Source organism: Pungitius pungitius, chromosome 8 (genome assembly GCF_949316345.1).
Source record: "Pungitius pungitius chromosome 8, fPunPun2.1, whole genome shotgun sequence".
Lineage (NCBI taxonomy): Eukaryota > Metazoa > Chordata > Actinopteri > Perciformes > Gasterosteidae > Pungitius > Pungitius pungitius.
The window spans coordinates 20,849,955-20,868,331 of record NC_084907.1 but is presented as its reverse complement, the minus strand read 5'-3'; the positions used below and the strand labels follow the sequence as shown (position 1 = coordinate 20,868,331).

At 45.0% G+C, this 18,377-nt stretch overlaps 1 protein-coding gene across 3 annotated transcripts in view; it reads right to left on the bottom strand.

The window, feature by feature from the left end:
* Positions 1 to 18,377, bottom strand: part of cacna2d2a (calcium channel, voltage-dependent, alpha 2/delta subunit 2a) — a 104,971-nt gene that overhangs the window by 72,338 nt on the left and 14,256 nt on the right. For all 3 annotated transcript variants that reach the window (XM_037490267.2, XM_037490268.2, XM_037490269.2), the window contains exon 3: positions 3,938 to 4,054. In XM_037490267.2, coding sequence (XP_037346164.2) covers positions 3,938 to 4,054 — 117 coding nt within the window. The remainder of the gene's footprint in view (positions 1 to 3,937; positions 4,055 to 18,377) is intronic.

Here is an 18,377-nt window from a genome sequence, read left to right as displayed (position 1 = left end):
GGAGTCACGAATTTCCCAAAGTGCCCGCCTCCTCCTCCTCCTCCGCGTCAATGCGGGTACCAACCTGTGCAACCCGGGAGGGTGACGCAAAAAAAGAGAGAAAAATGAAAGTCTGCTGAGAATGAAAGTGAGATGTTGAAAGTAGTAGAGAAAGGGTTCTAGGGTCCTGGAATAGATGTACATTTTAGGACGGACATCGTTTTCTTCACTCGTGAGGCGACGGATCGACAGAAATAAGAAACAGAGAGAGAACAGCTCGGTTCTTGTTGCTTTCTATTCACCCTCTTTGACCGGATTAATTATTACTTCACTGTGTCGCTGTGTCCCTCAGGAATGTGGATGTACCTCGTAGGGTCAGCCTTGGGGAGGGTCCCGTAGTTCATGAATCTGTGTGTCTGTGTGTGTGTGTGGGGGGGGGGGGGGGGCGGTTGGCCCCAGGTCTTATCTGGAGTTTATCCAGACACACGGTGTGTAGAGCGTTCTAACACCTGGTGCCTCTTAGGGGCCTGAGTGCAGAAGAAGTTTATTAGTTCAGATCGTGTCACATTTCCGCTTCATCATCATTTACGTGGATGTGTGTGCCGCATCCCTCACCTGTGTTACTTTTCCGTACCTCTACTGCTGTAATGTTATTAGAACATTCAAACCGCCTGTGTCCCTCAGACCATTGCAACAGGAACACTATCAGTGTGCCGCATGTGTAGGTGCATCAAGCAGTGGGTGGACCAGAGGCACTCATCGTTCAGCCTTTAAGTGGTATTGGAATAGTATTGAGATCTGTGTAATTGGATTAGACCAACCTTAGTCCCCTCTCCATTCCACCCGTTCCCTCTGTGAAATCACAACCTAAGAGCCTTAGCCATCTCGTAGTGTGGCTGACGGAAATGCAACATGATCTCCGTCTGTAGCTGCGAGCCTCATCTTCCCTCCCCGGGGCGGGAAAATCCCAGCAGCAGCCTGACTGACAGCCCGACTGACAGCCCCCGAACTCTGCCTGGCCTGTGACTGACAGCGTACAGGAGGCTGCGCAGCCTCCTGTACGCTTCTGAGGGGCCCCCGAGTTGATCAACTTCTGTGGCGCCGATGTGGAGCATCACAAAAGAGGTACGCGGGAAGGGAGAAGTGGGGGGGGGGGGGGGTGCCATCGCTTAGGCGGGACCCCGGTGCTCTGATACCACACGGCCGCCACCACCAGCACCCTCCGTCATGCACTGCGCTATGTCAGTGTTTCAGGGAAAAAAAACACTCTGAGACCTGCACTGACTGCATAGACGTTGGAAATCCTCCTCAGAAAAAAAAAAAATGCACTGCATTTTCCGAAGCGTTTAAACCAAAATGGGAAATGCCTTTATCGTTATTACGCTTTTTATAAGTTGAGTGGAGTGAGCAAATTCTAATGATTAGAGTTGAGTGATTTATGTTTTGGTATTTATAGTTATTGCATTTGTTTATTTCAAAAATATGGTATGAATGAATTCATATTTAGGGTGCAGAAGTCGAAGTGTCATGTCTGGTCCTGTGTGTACATTAAAGTTCATTCGACGTTATTCTCCATATGTTGTTAAACTGTCACGTATTTGAACGTTCAGCATCACCGGGCCTAAAGCATTATCTGGATTAAACGAGATATCTATTGGAATAAAACACAAAACATTCTCACAAAACACATTTCGTGCTCAAAGTTGCCTCAACAAAAGAAAAAGGGCCACAGATGAGCAAACATCAACCCACAGGTCCAGCTGCACCTCACAGGGCCTCTGAAACCAGCTCAAACTGCGACCATCACAGGACGCCGTCCCCGAATCATATTTCAACCTGCGTCCGGAGACAAAGACATTAAAGACGATGGAAGGAAAATAATAAACATAAGGAATGATTTCGAAACAAAAACGTAGTCGTCTCAAGATATGGATTTTGACATTTCGCTGTGTTAGAGGAAGTAAACATCGCTGTCATCGGTTACACTAAATAAGGAAATTATAGATGAATTGCAGGATACAAAAAGACTCTTATAATTAAGCGGCCTTTTCCGATCCACTAAACAGTGGAGTTTTATTAACCCCACTCCAAATTAACAGCGCGTTTGAATTATTAAAATGTGTTTTCTAAAATGTGTCACTAAAATCCTCAGCGCTAAGAAATGCTTCCCTCCCCGCGTTACAGTCTTCACAGGCAATGTGTATTTTCTCATTATTAGTAATATAAACATGAATTACAGCGAATCACTCCAAGCAATTAAAGGAGGCGGAGAAAGAAGAATTTATTCTTGCATCCACGCAGACGTCTCTGTTGTTTGTGTGACGCGTGGCGGGTCACATCCAGGTCTAAAACAGCCATTACAGCCAGCGGAACCAATGAAAAACAGCACCTCCGTACGCGGCTTTCACTTTTCTCCCTGTATGAATAATAACCCGCAGTTTGTTTATTGATCTTAACGTTTAACTTGTTGCATCATTTTTTGCAAATGCTGTATACAATAATGACTTATTTTTCTTTGCATTGCCCTCTTCCCTTTGCGGTATGTTTGCTCTGCTTTCTCCACCCCCCCCCCCCCCCCCCAACAACTGACCCCCACCCCCCCCTCCCCACACAGTCACGCACCCACCCAACACCCTTTCTTCCCTTCCCTGCCGCTTGCTGCTCATTTTTAAATCTATGAATTTGTGAACCTCATTTTTCTGGAGTTTTCCAACGCCCCAGGGAGACATTCTCATTCCAGCCCATTTTTATTTTATTTTATTTTTTTATACCTCATTTTTTCCCTCCTGAGTGAATCTCCAGGACAGGACGTGAGGGGACAGTGTTGCCCATCGAGGTTCGGGTGGTTGTGTGTGTGTGTGTGTGTGTTGAGGACAGTGCAGGGGCTGAATGCCTTACCTCCTCCAGAGTTGGAGGTTCAATGGCTTCACAAATCCAAACCTACACATGAGCACCTGAGACGGCGTCTTTCCTTTTACAATCCAAGCTTGAGAGTGAACGGCGTTACGTGTGAAATAAAGGTGCTATTTGTATCAAATTTACACTCATGTTCAGAAACAGTTTTACGTATAATTAACCATTATGATTCTGTGGTATTAATGTGTGTGACTGTTAAATATACATATACATGCAGTGGGAAATTTTAATGATATGTCAAAACATTACAGCCCCAACAATTTCGGTGTGGGAGTGTTGCTCGAGCACGATACAATGAAGATGATCACAGTGATTAAAAGGAATGTGCACGTGTGTGTGTGTGTGTGCGTACATGTGTGCGCAGCGGTGTGTGTCTATGTGGGAGGAGATGATGAGAATCACCAAACTGATTAAAAGGAGCGGCTCACTGGCATGGTGGAAATAAAGAACAAATTCAGCTTTAAATAGAAATAATTGCAAACTCTAATCAGGTAATTTGGGAATGATATGCTCTCAAAATGTCCTGTAATGTTGAATGTGAAAATAATGTGTCAAAAAAGTGAAAGAAATAAAAAGTGGACAAGATTAACATGTTCAATATGAGCACCAATGCTTATTTCTTTATTTCTTTTAAGGTTTGTGTGTATACTTTTGTCATTTCCTTCCTTGTCAATACGCTTTTCTCTCTCTGAATATCCCCCTCTCCTCTTCTCACGGGGTGAGAGGTTCCCCGCTGTGAGAGTGAAACACATTTTAACTAATCACAGGGCTGTCGGAGTGGAACGGTGGTAATAATTATGCCCCAAAATGCAGGACATTGAAAGAATAACCTGTAAAATAATTGTTTTTTTTTTTTCCCACATGCTCCACACAATTAAATGTTCCAGAATACAAGCCCCTGATATTAAACAAACAAACAAAAACAACAACAAACTAGTGATTGGCCAAAAAACGGCTTCAGTATTCAAATGACGAGGATGATTGACATGTATTACATTTGTCATATAGTGCGTGTTTGTCTGAAGATGCATCCTCCTCTTACCTCCAGGGCTTTCCTCTTACTGTTGAGCAGCTTGGAGATGTCCCGCGCAACCCTCTCCACCAAGTCCTTTGGGCTGTTCCTCTTGATTTCAAACTGGCTCTTCTTCTCATTATAAATCTGCAGAGGGGGGGGACAAAAACAGGTCAGATTAGCCATTAGTTAATTAAGGAGAGCACGAAGGAGCAGTTTGATTATGCTCGAGGTAGCACACGAGATGGTAAACATTTACTGTAAAGCAGGCGGTACGCAGCCTGGCGTATTACCCATAAGCCCCGGCACTGCAGGAGAATTAAACACAGAACAGAGCCCTGATGGCAAAGCACTTAGCTAGCCAGCTGCAGTCTGGCAGTCATGATCAAATTAAACAAATGCAAACTCTAGCAGATCCGCACTGCTGGGAGAACACCTTGTATCTTCCCAGTGTTAACTCTTTGGAACTAACGGAAGCAGCCATCTTTACAGAGTGGGAAAAAAAACACATTTTTGACTTATTCCGAATTATAAAATCAGCGATTAATCGAGCATTCTTACTGAGGGAATCAGGTAGCACCCAAACAGACACGGCCCTTGAAAACCAACAAACAAAAAAATGGGTTTGCGATGCCACGAGGGAGCGGGATGTTTGCAAAGTAGCATCCAGAGGCAGAACGACAGATGCTTGGACCGCTGACAGACGAAGGCACTCCGGAGATTAGTCTACTCCCCCCTGGAAGAGTTGGAAAGGCTGCTGACTCAGCGGCCCCCGCTTCTACAGGGTCTGTAGTCTACAGCCACCCGGGGGGGATTACCACTTATCCTGCTGCCCTAAGACACCGCAAGACCCACTTTCACACCGTAACACCATTTTGAACTGCTCTTTTGAAGGAAAACCAGGAAAAGCCTGTTGTTGTTGAATATTTTACAGCAATTAGGGTGTCTTTAAATCTCTTAATGTGAGGCTTAAATGTTGCATTTGCTTTGGTTGTGTGTAGCTCCTTTTCCCTGCACCCCTGTTGTTGGTGTTCACCATGATCAAGCCCCGGTTTGTATTTACCGTGTGATTAAGCGTAAGATTAAATTAAAGTAGGCTGTTAGATCAAACGTGATTGAAATCAGCACGTCGTCTGAGGCTCTCAAAATTGATCATAAACGTTCACCAGAGTGACCATCTCTCGCTTTGAAAAATGACGCCTGTCGGATTGATGTGTCGGTGCGCTGCAATTAGGAAACGAAAACACTGGCGTCCACATGATCCGTCTCTGTCGAGCAGAACGCCGGGCAGGCGGCCAGAGGCAGTTTCCCTCCAGTGGACCACTGAGCGGGCGAACCTGGCCCACGGAAACTCACACCATGCCAACTGAGCACTCTGACCAGATTGCCTGGTGTCTTATTTTGGCCGCCCTGTGAGGGATGAGGGAGCCTGCTTAGTTTCAAACAACCCCTTTAAAGTGCCTCTCAAAGTGAAAAGTGAAGGTGGGATGGGCACGCACAATGGAAAGAGGGAAGAACGTCCTTTTTGATGGGTTTTCATGAGTAAAACAAGTGGTTCAATTATTTCAGTTTTGTCTTTTTTAAAGTAGTCATCTTGAATAAGTCATTAGTTTGCAATCCAACAAGCCATGCACCCACACACACACGCACACACACACACACACACACACACACACACACACAGACACACACAGAAACACACACAGAAACACACACGCAGACACAGGAAAATGTACCCGCATGATGTTCTTTAATTTATCCACACATTTGCAAATGCGCACACACACAGTGACACACAGTGAGACACAGTGAGACACAGAGAGACACACAGTGACATACAGTGAGACACAGTGAGACACAGAGAGACACACAGTGACATACAGTGACACGCAGTGAGACACAGTGACATACAGTGAGACACAGTGAGACACACAGTGACACACACAGTGACACAGTGACACACAGTGAGACACACAGTGAGACACAGTGACATACAGTGACACACAGTGAGACACACAGTGAGACACACAGTGACATACAGTGACACGCAGTGAGACACAGTGAGACACACAGTGAGACACACAGTGAGACACACGGTGAGACACAGTGACACAGAGTGAGACACGGTGAGACACAGTGAGACACAGTGACACACAGTGAGACACAGTGAGACACAGAGTGAGACACGGTGAGACACAGTGAGACACACAGTGACATACAGTGAGACACAGTGACATACAGTGACACGCAGTGAGACACAGTGAGACACACAGTGAGACACACAGTGAGACACACAGTGAGACACAGTGAGACACACAGTGACACACAGTGAGACACAGTGACATACAGTGACACGCAGTGAGACACAGTGTGACACGCCAAGCGAGAGGCCTTTTTCCTCAAGGTGGAAAAAGCCATTAATGGAATCTTTTTAAACCGCAGAGAGACGAATTCTCCGCTCCATTGACGGACTACGAACCCCTGGCTCTTTCAAGCGATGCGTTTTCAAGTCGATTTTTAAAAAAAACATGTCAAATTTGTTTTCAAATCAATATTCATTTCCCCTTTGTGAGGTGGCGCTCTCCGGGTCGGCCTCCGTCCGGAGGACTCATGGCGTCTCCAGGACTTTACAGTCACAGCGTTCTCGACTCTGAGCTAAGAAACAAAACATAAAAGTCAACGGCAGAGTTCAATAAGACTCGTATTTCTCCATGTGTGGAATCCAAATACATTTTATTCATCATAATTCGCAGCATGGTCGACTTTTTTTTTGTTGCAAAGCCTTTTGAGGAAAAAAGGAGTTTTCAAACAGAAATGTATGAAGCAACTTCAATTACTTTTCCTGTATTCTCCCTATATATTCAGAGGTACAAAATAAGTTTAATGTACTGTAAAATTTGTGCAGTCTCTGCTACTACAATCACCAAATAGGCTTTTTGCAAAATGCCATGCTTAATTACCTCTTCAAAGTATAGAGCAATCAAACCAACGACGATTCCTGTCGTCCAAAACGAATGAAAATAAGCTGCTGCAACAAAGGGACACTTGGTGAATGCACATTAAATGAAAGCAGAGCATCTCTTAAACTCATGCAGTGTCAGTAGGGGTCCCAGGCAAAGACTGCGGACTACTAAGTATTGATCGGATCCCTCAGAACTTTCTCTGCACACACGGCTGGACGATTCTTAGATATTAAAGCGTGCACGTTGTCTCTCTCTGTGTAAATACAGCGGTGTACTGTATTTGAGGTGTTCCTCCTCCCGTACAGCGACTCGTTTCTGCTGCGTACCGGCAAACAAAAAGCACGGATATCCGTTTCTACGCCACTCTGAATGCAAAATTGCTTTCCTGAAAAGAGCCCATTGTATTGTTTTGTATCGAATCTACGTGGACTAATAAAATACACGGGAGACGAATAAAGAAGGAGGAGCGTCGGGCCGGTGCTGCCGGACCCCGACAGGCACGAGGAGCGTCAAACAGCCCTTTAGCTTTAGAGGTTGAGAAGACGGGCGACCATCATCCTGCTGAACATCAGCTCGCCCGAAATTATATTTGAGGGCTTCGGGGCTCGACTCACTCGCAGGTAATGGGGCAGCTACATCAGAACAAAAAAATATATGTATATATATATATATATATATATACACAAGCGGTGTGAAACTTTACTGAGCGTCGTGTTCGAGCTGAAGCGAACCACCTGTAGGCACATGTGTAAAATAAAATCAACTACAAAAAATATACTAAATAGAAGAAATGATGGAAAATATGATTATAATATATAATATAATGATGACTTTCATTAATATATAATTAATGAACTATGTGTAAGTGTCAGCAATGGACTGATAGTACTGCACTGACCATAAATATTGTACTTAGTATACATTGTGAATGCAGTACTTAATAAATGCATCCTCTATAACTACCTTCCAGCAAACCTCACCGACTATTCATTCGACCTATTTACGTTGTCAAGAGACGTCAGCTCTACGCAATATTTTGCAATATGTTAAAAGAACATCCTTAAGGAAGGAGAAAGAATACAAATAAACAAAGTGGATGTGACTGTTTAGTGGTCTCCATCACTTTGGTAAAGAGGGATGATGCTTCATGGACCGGAAAGTCTGTTAATCAGTTATGCTGTTGGCTGGAGGCTGCGACGCCCGGGCAGCTCTGTGTGTCGGCCAGTCATTCTCACAGGAAAGGAGGAGAGGTGGCGTCGCAGAGTGCCAATGACAGCCAGCCAATCAAACCTTCTGCTGCTAACACACACACACACACACACACACACACACACACACACACACACACACACACAATATGACAGAAGCTACTGTGCCAAAATCGCGACCAATATGCTTCATCTGGCAGTGCCGACACACACTGGAAACGCCACACACAGAAAGTGAGACACGCGAGTGCCCCGCGCGCCCCCCCCCCCCCCGGGTTTAAAGTACGCGGCGTGACACGTTGTCATCGCGTGCTGTGACGTCTGGCTCCAGTGTCGCTGCGAACACACCGATGGGGAGACAGAGAGGGTGGCGAGACCACGGAACGTATGCAGAAAACGCCGTCATCCCACAGCGCTACTTTTCTGCAAGTCAGGCCCTGGACTTTTTTTTTGTTGTTATCGCACAAACCTTGAATTTTTCAAGATGTCATCGAGCCAGCAGAGTAAAGCTAAAGCAGTAAAATGTTCACTTTCTCGCCACGTTGGCTGGTCTCGGCTGGCGTTGATATTATTGTCCCTTCGCCTGTGTCTACGGGAGGACTGTTTATCGCGTCTGTCAGCCGCCGCCGCCGCGGAGGCTGACAGAGACAGATGCCGCGTCATTAAGGAATATTAGTGGGCCCCGCCGAGCAGACCCGGCTCAAAGAGAGGGAGCGTACGGGGGGAGTAGCGGCCCCCTCGCAGGAGCTCGATAACACACGACGCCCCAGGGACCCTCTCGTGTCCTCGCGACGGGACCGGAAGCCTCCAGAGTCCTGTTGGGACGCCAAAAATGATATAAAAAAAACTACATCGTGAAGCTATATTGTCCCAGGGGAGTTTTTTTTTTTTTCTGTCCCTATGAGACAGAGGAGGAAAAGGAGGCGGATGAACGACCACAGCTTGCTGCACAATGCTAGAAAAAACAAAAAAAACAGTCTTCATCTATGTGATGTGTGATTCATCAGCAGAAAATAAGAATATCTGCAGCCTGACTTGCTTTTTTTTTGGAGGGCGGGGGGGGGGATTTTTTTGCAGTGATTGTGCAACTTTAGCTCAGCCACCGGAACTATGCAAGTCTGTCGAGCTTTGGTTTTCTCCACATGAAGCTCAACGATGAGCCGTGGTGGATTTTTTTATTTTTTTTTAAAGCAATTTTAAAGAACCAAGCACAGAAGTGTATAGAATGGATTAGCACGGTGCGTCTCTGAGCTCAAACGTCCACTAGTTATAACGTTAACTATAAAACAAACAAGGTCGCATCAGTCAGTGGGTCACGTAAAAAGAAAACGTTTTGTTTGTAGCACAAGCCGAGCTCACCTCTGGCCCTTGATGCTATCCACGTTGGTGCAGATACTGTGGTTAGCTTTACCCTAAAAGCTCTTCTGAATAGAGTCATGTTACAATATTCTTAATGTATCTGGTATATTTTGCTTTCAAATGGGTCTAACTAACTGGGGCGGATGCTTGCTTAGGCCTCGGTCTTTCAGTGCAACATCATGTGCAATATGTCCGCTGCCAGCAAGGAACGCTTGACATGCAACAGTGACTATGGGGAGTGGAGCTAAATGAACATTTAATTACACTCTCACACACACACACACACACACACACGGCCGAGCCAGCCAGACCAACTACTGCATCCTGATAATTGAGAAAGGGGAAAAACTCTTCACAGGTTGACGTGTCCTTGTCTGGCTGGTTAATCGTGCACGTATGTACAGATATACACGATGGGTATTTTAATGGGATACAAGTGACAGAACACACACTAACTAGACACAGTTCCCCTTCTTAGTGCTCTCACGGGCAGCACAAGTTACTCCCAAGAAGATGCAGCCGGGGGGGGGGGGGGGGACGCTTCATATAGAAAACAAAGCCTGGGCTAAATATTTACATTCCTCCCCTGGGGAGCGTTTGGGGATCAGAACAGAAGAGAGAAAGAAACGGAGGCGGTGGGACGGGTTGGCTTCTGTGACATGATATCAGCGGTGATACAAACGTGCCTGAACAAAGAAAAACATTATTTACAAGCACACAAACGCAACACCCTCCCCCCCCCTCCTCCCCACAGAGACAGAGGACTTTGCATACACTCAGCCTCGTCTAATGTCCTCTCCGTAAAAGCGTTTTCACCTGCAGGTGCTGTACGGTCTCATTCAAATGCAATCAGTGTATTTAGACTGGCGCTCCTCACTGATTCTTCCCCCAAACATCTTGAGTGACGCGATTCATCATCTTCACCCACGGCTCACTTGGGGTAACGTCACACCAGATCTCAGCAGGCTGTCGAGCGTGCTTGTGAATTCTAGTTTTGGTGATTGCAACGGCTTGAAAATCCCAAGCAGTGAGCCCTGACTGATGACCGCGCGGATCCCTGAACAACGTCTGACCTTGGCCGCCGCGCCTTACTTTACAAGTCTTCATCGAAAGGAGCTGATGGGGGAAAAAAAAAAAAAATCGGGACTCTCCCAACAGATGAAGACGTTTACAATGCAATCTCTTAACTGCCCAGTTGTGTGTGTGTTTTCATTAATTAGCCCGGTCAGCAGAATGAATGGGGGTCTTGGTGGGGGGGGGGGGGGGGGGGGAAGTAGCGAGCGATCCGCAGGACTCGACAGGAAGGATTCACGGTGGGGGGGGGGGGGACTCGTTGGAGCGAGGAAGGGTGAAGGGAAATGTGGGGCAGCTCCTCTGCTCCCTTCCATCCTCAGTCAGGGTATTTGTCTTTTGGACAGAGATAAACTGCAGCCGTTTTATTAACTTGCTGATGGTGGGGAATTGTTTTGTTTTTTTTCTTCCTGCCACTAGGTTTTTTCGTCCTCAAATAAATAGACAGCCCCACAGAAAAAAAAAATACCCTTCCCCCAAAAAACCCCCTCCCTATTATTCTTTTCAGCTCTATTCCTCCTGCTTTTCTTTGACTCCCCATCATAGCCTCTGTTTCCACACTTGATGTAGCGCAAAATCCACCTGTTGTGTCACAGTGACGCGTTGGTCGGTGCGCGTGCGACTTTGCGGGCGCGAACGTCACTTCTGATTGACATGTGACTCCTCATTGTCCCCCATTTAAAATACCTGTAATGTGTGAAACTGTGCATGTCATGTGTGTCTGTCTGTGCATTTGAGTGGGCCCACGGAGACAGAGCCCCAGGGGGGGGGGGGGTTTCTCTCTCTCTCTCTCTCTCCGTGGCGTCTCCTCCACTTCCTGCTCATTTGACTAATTACTGCGCCACTTCCGCGCTATTGACAGGAGCCTTGGCACCTGTCCATCAGCCCGACTGGGCTCGTTTTGCTCTATCGATGCAAGCGAGCAAGTGCAGCCTCTTGAGAATGAAGACTGTTTTCAGTTCATTATGTTTTTAAATAATCAGCCCAATTGCGTTATCTTCGGTTTGGAGATCCGTGCTCATTGATGGTCCGAGGTCATGCGATAATAATTTAACTCTTTCACGCCGCCTGTCTGTCCGTCCGTCCGTCCGTCCGTCCTCTCCTGCAGCTCCACATCTTCTCATTGTCTTTTACGCGGATAATAAACCTCTCCCCGATTATTAAAACTGCTGCTCTGCACATCCGGCCGACTCTGCCAAGATTTCCCAACTAAATTGTGACCCTATTTTCGTCCTCTGCTTTTCACTGCGTTGGATGTGACGTTTCTTCTAAAACTGCTTCCCTGGCAGCCTTACCACTCCTTTAAACTCAACGCAAATGAGACAAGTCATCTTACATCCCCCCCCCCCCCTGCTAAGTTCCCTCTGGTGGAGCATCACTAAACGTGAGGAGGATAATGAGCTGAGAGAAAGCATCGTGCAGAGCCGCAGACAGCCACGCTCGGATCAGTAATAATTTGGAGGAGAGGTTTCATGGAGGTACTAGAGCAGCAAAGGTCAATGAGGTGTTATTATATAATTCCAATGTGTTGGAATAGCCTGCTGTAAGATGCACAGCAGTGGAACACAGTGCTGATTATCTCAAGATGAGAAACTTTGTCAAACAGAGCTAAACACGGGAAAAGAACAAATGTCTTAACCACCTCTCATCCAAATGAATTTGGTTCGAATCTAAAAGAAACTGTTTAATTTTCATGATTCTTTCTAAAAAATCAACGCACGTTTCTTTTTCCTCATGTGTTGCTTAAGATTGGACTTCGACATCAGCAATAACGATCACTAAACTACCTGAATCACAGACAACAGTTTTATTGCCTAATAATAGTTTAGTCTTGAAGAAATTTGGTACCTTCCTTTTCAACAAAACCAAGACCGATTTACCTGTAAAGACAAGGTTTTTTTTTTCTTTCTCCCGCTATGATTACCAAGCAGAATAACTCAGCCACGTCTATAGATGTTTGGAGTCAAACGGCGAGTTTATATGGGATGACATTTTTTAAACGCTATTTAGATTTAATAACCAAGCGGGTTGAGGTTCGAGTCTCTGCCGGCCCGGCACACGCCTGAGTGACAGTTGCTATGACAGCCATTTTGTTCTGGCCCACTTATCTCTGTCTTACCACGGGGCCGAGAGGCAGGAATCCAAAGACAATTTAAACTCACAGTGCAGATTACATTTCAAAACCTCCCAGACTGAATATTTAACCCTCTTGCCTTTCGATAAGCGATAGGGGGATTTTCACTGACTCAGGAACTCAATTTAAACCGACGAGGCTGCCCGAAAACGTCCTGTAGGCTCGCCCTTGGTGCTGGCCGAACACCCCCCCCCTTCACCCCCCCTCCACCCCCCCACTGTCTGACACCAACGGTGGCCGTCTGCTGGGTCTGATAGGGAGCGGCTTCATGCTAAGTCATTACACACAGAGCACATCCTAATTACACACAGACAGCCAGCCCCCCCCCCCCCTCCCCTGTGTCACCTGCCAACAGGGTCACTGCTCTTAGAAGTGACGGCATTGAGAGGGAACAGCTATACAAACGCTGGCCGACAGATAAGGGGACGGAGGGGGGGACGGGGGGGGGACGTCTTCGGGGGGGCCCAGAAGAGACGCCCCCCCCCCCCCGTCCTCGTTCTCGGGGGCTTTGCGACGACACAAAAGCGCTGGACAAGGCGGGCGGTTCTGTGTATTGAACATCACAGGGAGGCTCTTACAGCATGCCAATTCCTACCAAACTGTCTGTTTCCATGGAAACGTGGCACTTAATGACCGATAACAGAGAACGGCCCGGGAAAAAAAAAAGAAAAAAAAAGAAAAAAGGCGAGAGTTGAGAGCGCGAGAGAAAAGGAAAAAGACACTGACAGAGAGAGACGGGGGGAGAGAAAGACGCAGATCTTGTGGAAAAAAAGGAGCAATTTAGCATCGGAGGACAGCGTGAAGCCTGATTATGTCGTCAGTGTAAATGATCATTAATTTCCTCCTGTCCGTCTGGGCCAGATTAATGCCCATCCGTTTTGCCCGGTGGCGAGAGAGCGAGCGGTCAACCCCCCCCGCCATCCACGGCATCCATGGCCGCCAAGAAGTAGCAGACCAGGAGCCCAAAATCAACTTCTTCAGCGTCACTATGTGTAATATTAGCCGAGCTTATTCAACCCAAGTAATGGATAAAAATACTCAAGCCCACGGCTATTGTCGCGCTGTATTGACAGCCTTTTTTTTTTATAAAGCTGGACTCGTATTTAACCAGGATACAAACACCTAAACATTTTCAGGTTGCATTTGTTAGGGGAGCACTTAGAGGCCGGCTTTGCAGAACGCTTTAGCCGCGACATATTTTAAAAGGCTAATAAGGCCTGTAAAGTGCCACATTCAGATAATTGGACAGATGTCAAACACTCGTTCCACAGACTCCAGGTCAGAGGGGAAAATGCCCCCCCCCCCCCCCCCCCCCCCCCCCGTGTGATCACATCTCAGGTGAAAACAGACCACTTTGATGGTTCCCTGCTGGACCAGCGTGCCGTTTGGCTACTGAAAGCCCACCATTTTCCCCTCCTCTGTGCTTGCTGATCTGATATTCATAGAGCAAGCAATTATGCATCCATTAAACCAGCAAACACACAAACAGGGATCACCAAAAGTGTCTTGTGAATCGGGTCCTTTTGCTGAAAGCGTTCACAACGTCTGAGACAAAAAAAAAACCCATTGCAAACTCATGGTTGACTGAAAAGCAATTAGAGTAAAGTATAGTACTACACAGGTCACCTGTGTACACCTGAGGAGAAAGAGGTGACCTCACAAACACCCAAAATACATAAATAACATATCAACAGGCCATTAGATGGTGAAGAAAGACAACCAGTAGGCACATAATAAACTAAATATTAAGATTTCCTGCACATAAAATTCAGCTGTTTTACTCATTGACTCACGTGACTTTTAATGTTTCAGATATCAGTGTGGCTGGAATTAAAATATAGCTGTGGACAAATGATGCAGCCTTTATTTAATGTCCAGCTATTCGCCAAATCTCAGAAGGCCAGCGGGGTCAAATGATGCAAACGACGGGAATCCAAAGAAAAAGAACATGGAAATATGTTTTACCATGTTGCTTAATTTTGATGGAGAGACGAACAACAAATTCACCGAGGTTGTGTGGAAAGAAAGGAACGACAACAATTGAGAAGGCTGTCCATCAGCATTTTTTTGTGCAACAATCAATGCCTTGAACATGCAGCCGGCTCTTGGGAAAAGAATGATTAACATGTAGATCAATACGGACCCTGGCTTAATACGTTACCATCAAAACACACAAACACGCTGGGTCTCAACACTGGCTTTATACTCGAAAAACCATGTAATAGACCCGGAGTGAATGACCTTGTGCTTCTTTGGCTGTAGTCTTATATTTCACAATAAAGCACTGCTGTAATTAGAGTGGCAGCGAATCGCTGGAAGCTTCCAAGTCACATCGCCTTCAAGTCGCTGTTGCAGCTCTTATGAATCAGCATTCAAATGCAGCTTCTTCTTTTGCATTTCAATCAATTCTGCTTATGTGCTGCTTAAACATTTATTTATGCACAAGTTCCTCCCCTATATATATATATATATATATATATAGGGGAGGAACTTGTGCATAAATATATATACACACTCATATATATGTGCACAATCATTCATATCCTCTGCTGTGCCGTTTGACTGAGTGAGGGGGGCTTAAAGAGTCGACCTATTGCACACGTGAGTTTTAGATGAGCTCGTTCATTCTCATCAATCAAATCCAAATTATTTTTTTAAACTTTGATGACATCATGATATATCAGGGCAGACCTTCAAGCGTCAATAGACAACTGGTTGCCTATAGTATCACAAAAATATAAAATCAGAAAAACTAACAGTTGTGTATCAAAAAGATAGATTTTTTTAAGATTCTTTTTAAAAAGTCCTGATAATCCATTGGTTGTCAAAGCGTTCCTTTGTCCCTAGTTGAATATTATGATAGTAATTTACATAGAATAACCGCGCTGGTCAGTTTGGGTTCAAACACTCTGCTTCGATATGAGAAACCTTGTTTGAGAACATTGATCGTAGTAATAATCCGGAAGAAACTCACATGGTATGAAACGGGACCTGGACATTATTGGATTGTGGATGTTAGATGGAATGGAGCCGCGGAGATGTCCTGATAAAAGATGCGCCTGCTTCATCATTCATTGTGACACACACAACCACACACACACACAACCACACACACACACTCGAGTGTGTGTGTGTGGTTGTGTGTGTGTGTGTGTGTCACAAACATTTGGGGCAAAAGGGACTCGATGGCTGAAAAGAACGATCCTCTTTAGAGCTAGAAAGTTAACACTTTGGTAAATATAAATACATTTGTTGAGGCTGCATTACAAAGGACACTATTCATTACAATTCTCATTCCTGTGTGTCAATTTGCACTTTAGTGAGTCTGTGGTTTCTTTATGCTTTAAGTCTGACTGCGACTCTTTTACCCGAGTTGCATATTTTCTCCTCATACATTAGATAATTCTTCTCTTAGTCCAGGATCATGGCATTTCTTTCTTTTATTTGTAGTTCAGTAATATTGCAAAGTATGTTTGTTGTGGACATATTGATCTTAGTGTTGGATTTTGGGGGGGGGGGGGGTTTAAATCAAAATTCAGTAAGCCTTTTCTGCCTGTGAGACAAAATGTAAAGTGGGTCAGTTCCAAACAATTCCCCCCAATAATATCAATCAATCCACACGTTTTCCATTGAATGGGGGGGGGGGGGGGGATTATGTCACAGAAGCTAAAGACAACCTAACTTTCGATTGACTGGGACTTTCAAAGTATTTGCATATATTGATGATTAAACAGGTTAAACAGCACTATTGCAAAATTCAAACCCAAGGCACATTTATACAATAATGTTTTATCCATTTCCTATAGGTATATTTGTGTCTAATTCATATGTCTGCAAGTAAATGTAAAAGAACAGTGTGAGTGACATCCATGCCAGAAACCTTTAATTACATTTTCAAATTAGATATTAAATGGATCGCTAATGGGTTGAATAAGGTCCTTCAATTATTTAAAATAAGTAAAAACGGTCTACTGAGAAACTAATGCATCCTTTGGCACCTTTTTAGCAAGATTTATATTAGAGTACATCGTGCACAGTATATACTGAAAGAGAATTGCACAGTTGACCTCAGCGTTGGCTCTCAACTCAAGAGTCTGTAGAGTTGAGTTATAGATCCAAATGTGACCAAAAGCTGCTAATTGGAGTGCAGCAGTCGGATAGATAAAGACAGAGCAGCTGCATTAGAGACAAGGCCATCGTTAAAAGGAAAAACACAATTCTGCAGTTTGCAGAGTCTCAGTTTTAACTGTTCGGGTATCTCACGTCACGTGCCAACATGTCAGAAATGAACCATCGGTGTTTTTCCATTAAACACCTCATCGGATCTCCAGGTCTTTTCTTCTCTGCTTAATGTTTTCAAATATTTGATGAGTCATCCTGCACTTAAGAGAGATGAAACGGGTCTCTCAGATTCAGATTCTGTGAGAATCCATCATGAGGCTAAAACAACACACGACTTTGACCTCAGGAGGAATCGTTGCACATCGAGCTTTGACGGCGGCGACACGTGGTGTTCTGAAGAATTACACATAAGCAACCTTTTTTGGGCGTATGGGAAGGATGATTCATGACGAATCCATCATCCTGTGCCTGTTACTGTGTTGCAGTGAGAAATAGCCAGTTTATAATCAATCAACAGGTGAGGGAGGGGTGTGTGTGTGTGTGTGTGTGTGTGTGCGTCCTCTGTAGCTCCGTATCCCATACACACCAACTGTTAGCAGTCCAATGAAATGGAAAGAATGTCGTCACAGACTGGGACTAAAGGCATAAGACGCATGGAGACGCCTGTGACTAACAGCCCGCGTATGTGGATATGGTTTAGGGGAAAGGGGGGGGGGCATTAAAATAGGTGTGGATCGGGTCCACAGGTTGAATGTGCAGCTTACCTGTATCTGTGGCACCAGCTCGTGTCGGTACCAGCAGAACTCACCATTGCAGACATTTAAAGGGGAATTTAACGAAAGGTCAACATCAATGACAGATGTGACTCCACCAAATCATAGAAATCAACTACTGAGCCACTTTCAATGAAAAAATATCAACAACTCGCAAGCAAAAAACAGATTTCAATGTCATGAAAACATTTTTTTTCTTCATTAGGATATACTTGAGCACTTATACACACATCTTCTATCCATGAGTCCGTTTTACATTACGAGGCTCCATCGGTACCGGATGGACTATTTGTCTTCCTTATTTACATTCTAAATCCTATCAGATACAAACAGCTTTTTCCTTACTCTGCATACCTGTAACACAATCTTTATCTGGAGCAGCTACAAACGCGCACGCAATGGTACAAAAGCACCGAGATCACTTCAGCCGAGTGCAGCTGAATAATTCATATGAGGAGCATTTACAGCAGGCCTTCATTACGGAGGAGACAAATGTTCTTTTCAGTAATGTACAAGGACCATAGGATGGATCTTAACTACAATGCCACCTTGAAGGCAACAACCTATTGATATTTTATTGACATGCAAAAAGTAAATTACATAAGAAATCACTCTAAAATTAACTCAGCAAGGCTACAACTGCCTGATGAACTGTGCTGTACAGTTCCTGACTTCTAGTCCCTCCATATTGGCTCATCGCATTCGAACAATGATATTTAGAAAGAAGGTTGCTTATGACCCATTAGTGGCAAAGAAATTGTCAATTTCAAATTATATTTGCAGAGGGGGACTCTTATTTGTACTCAAAATGATGATAGAGACATTGACTTGATCACTTGG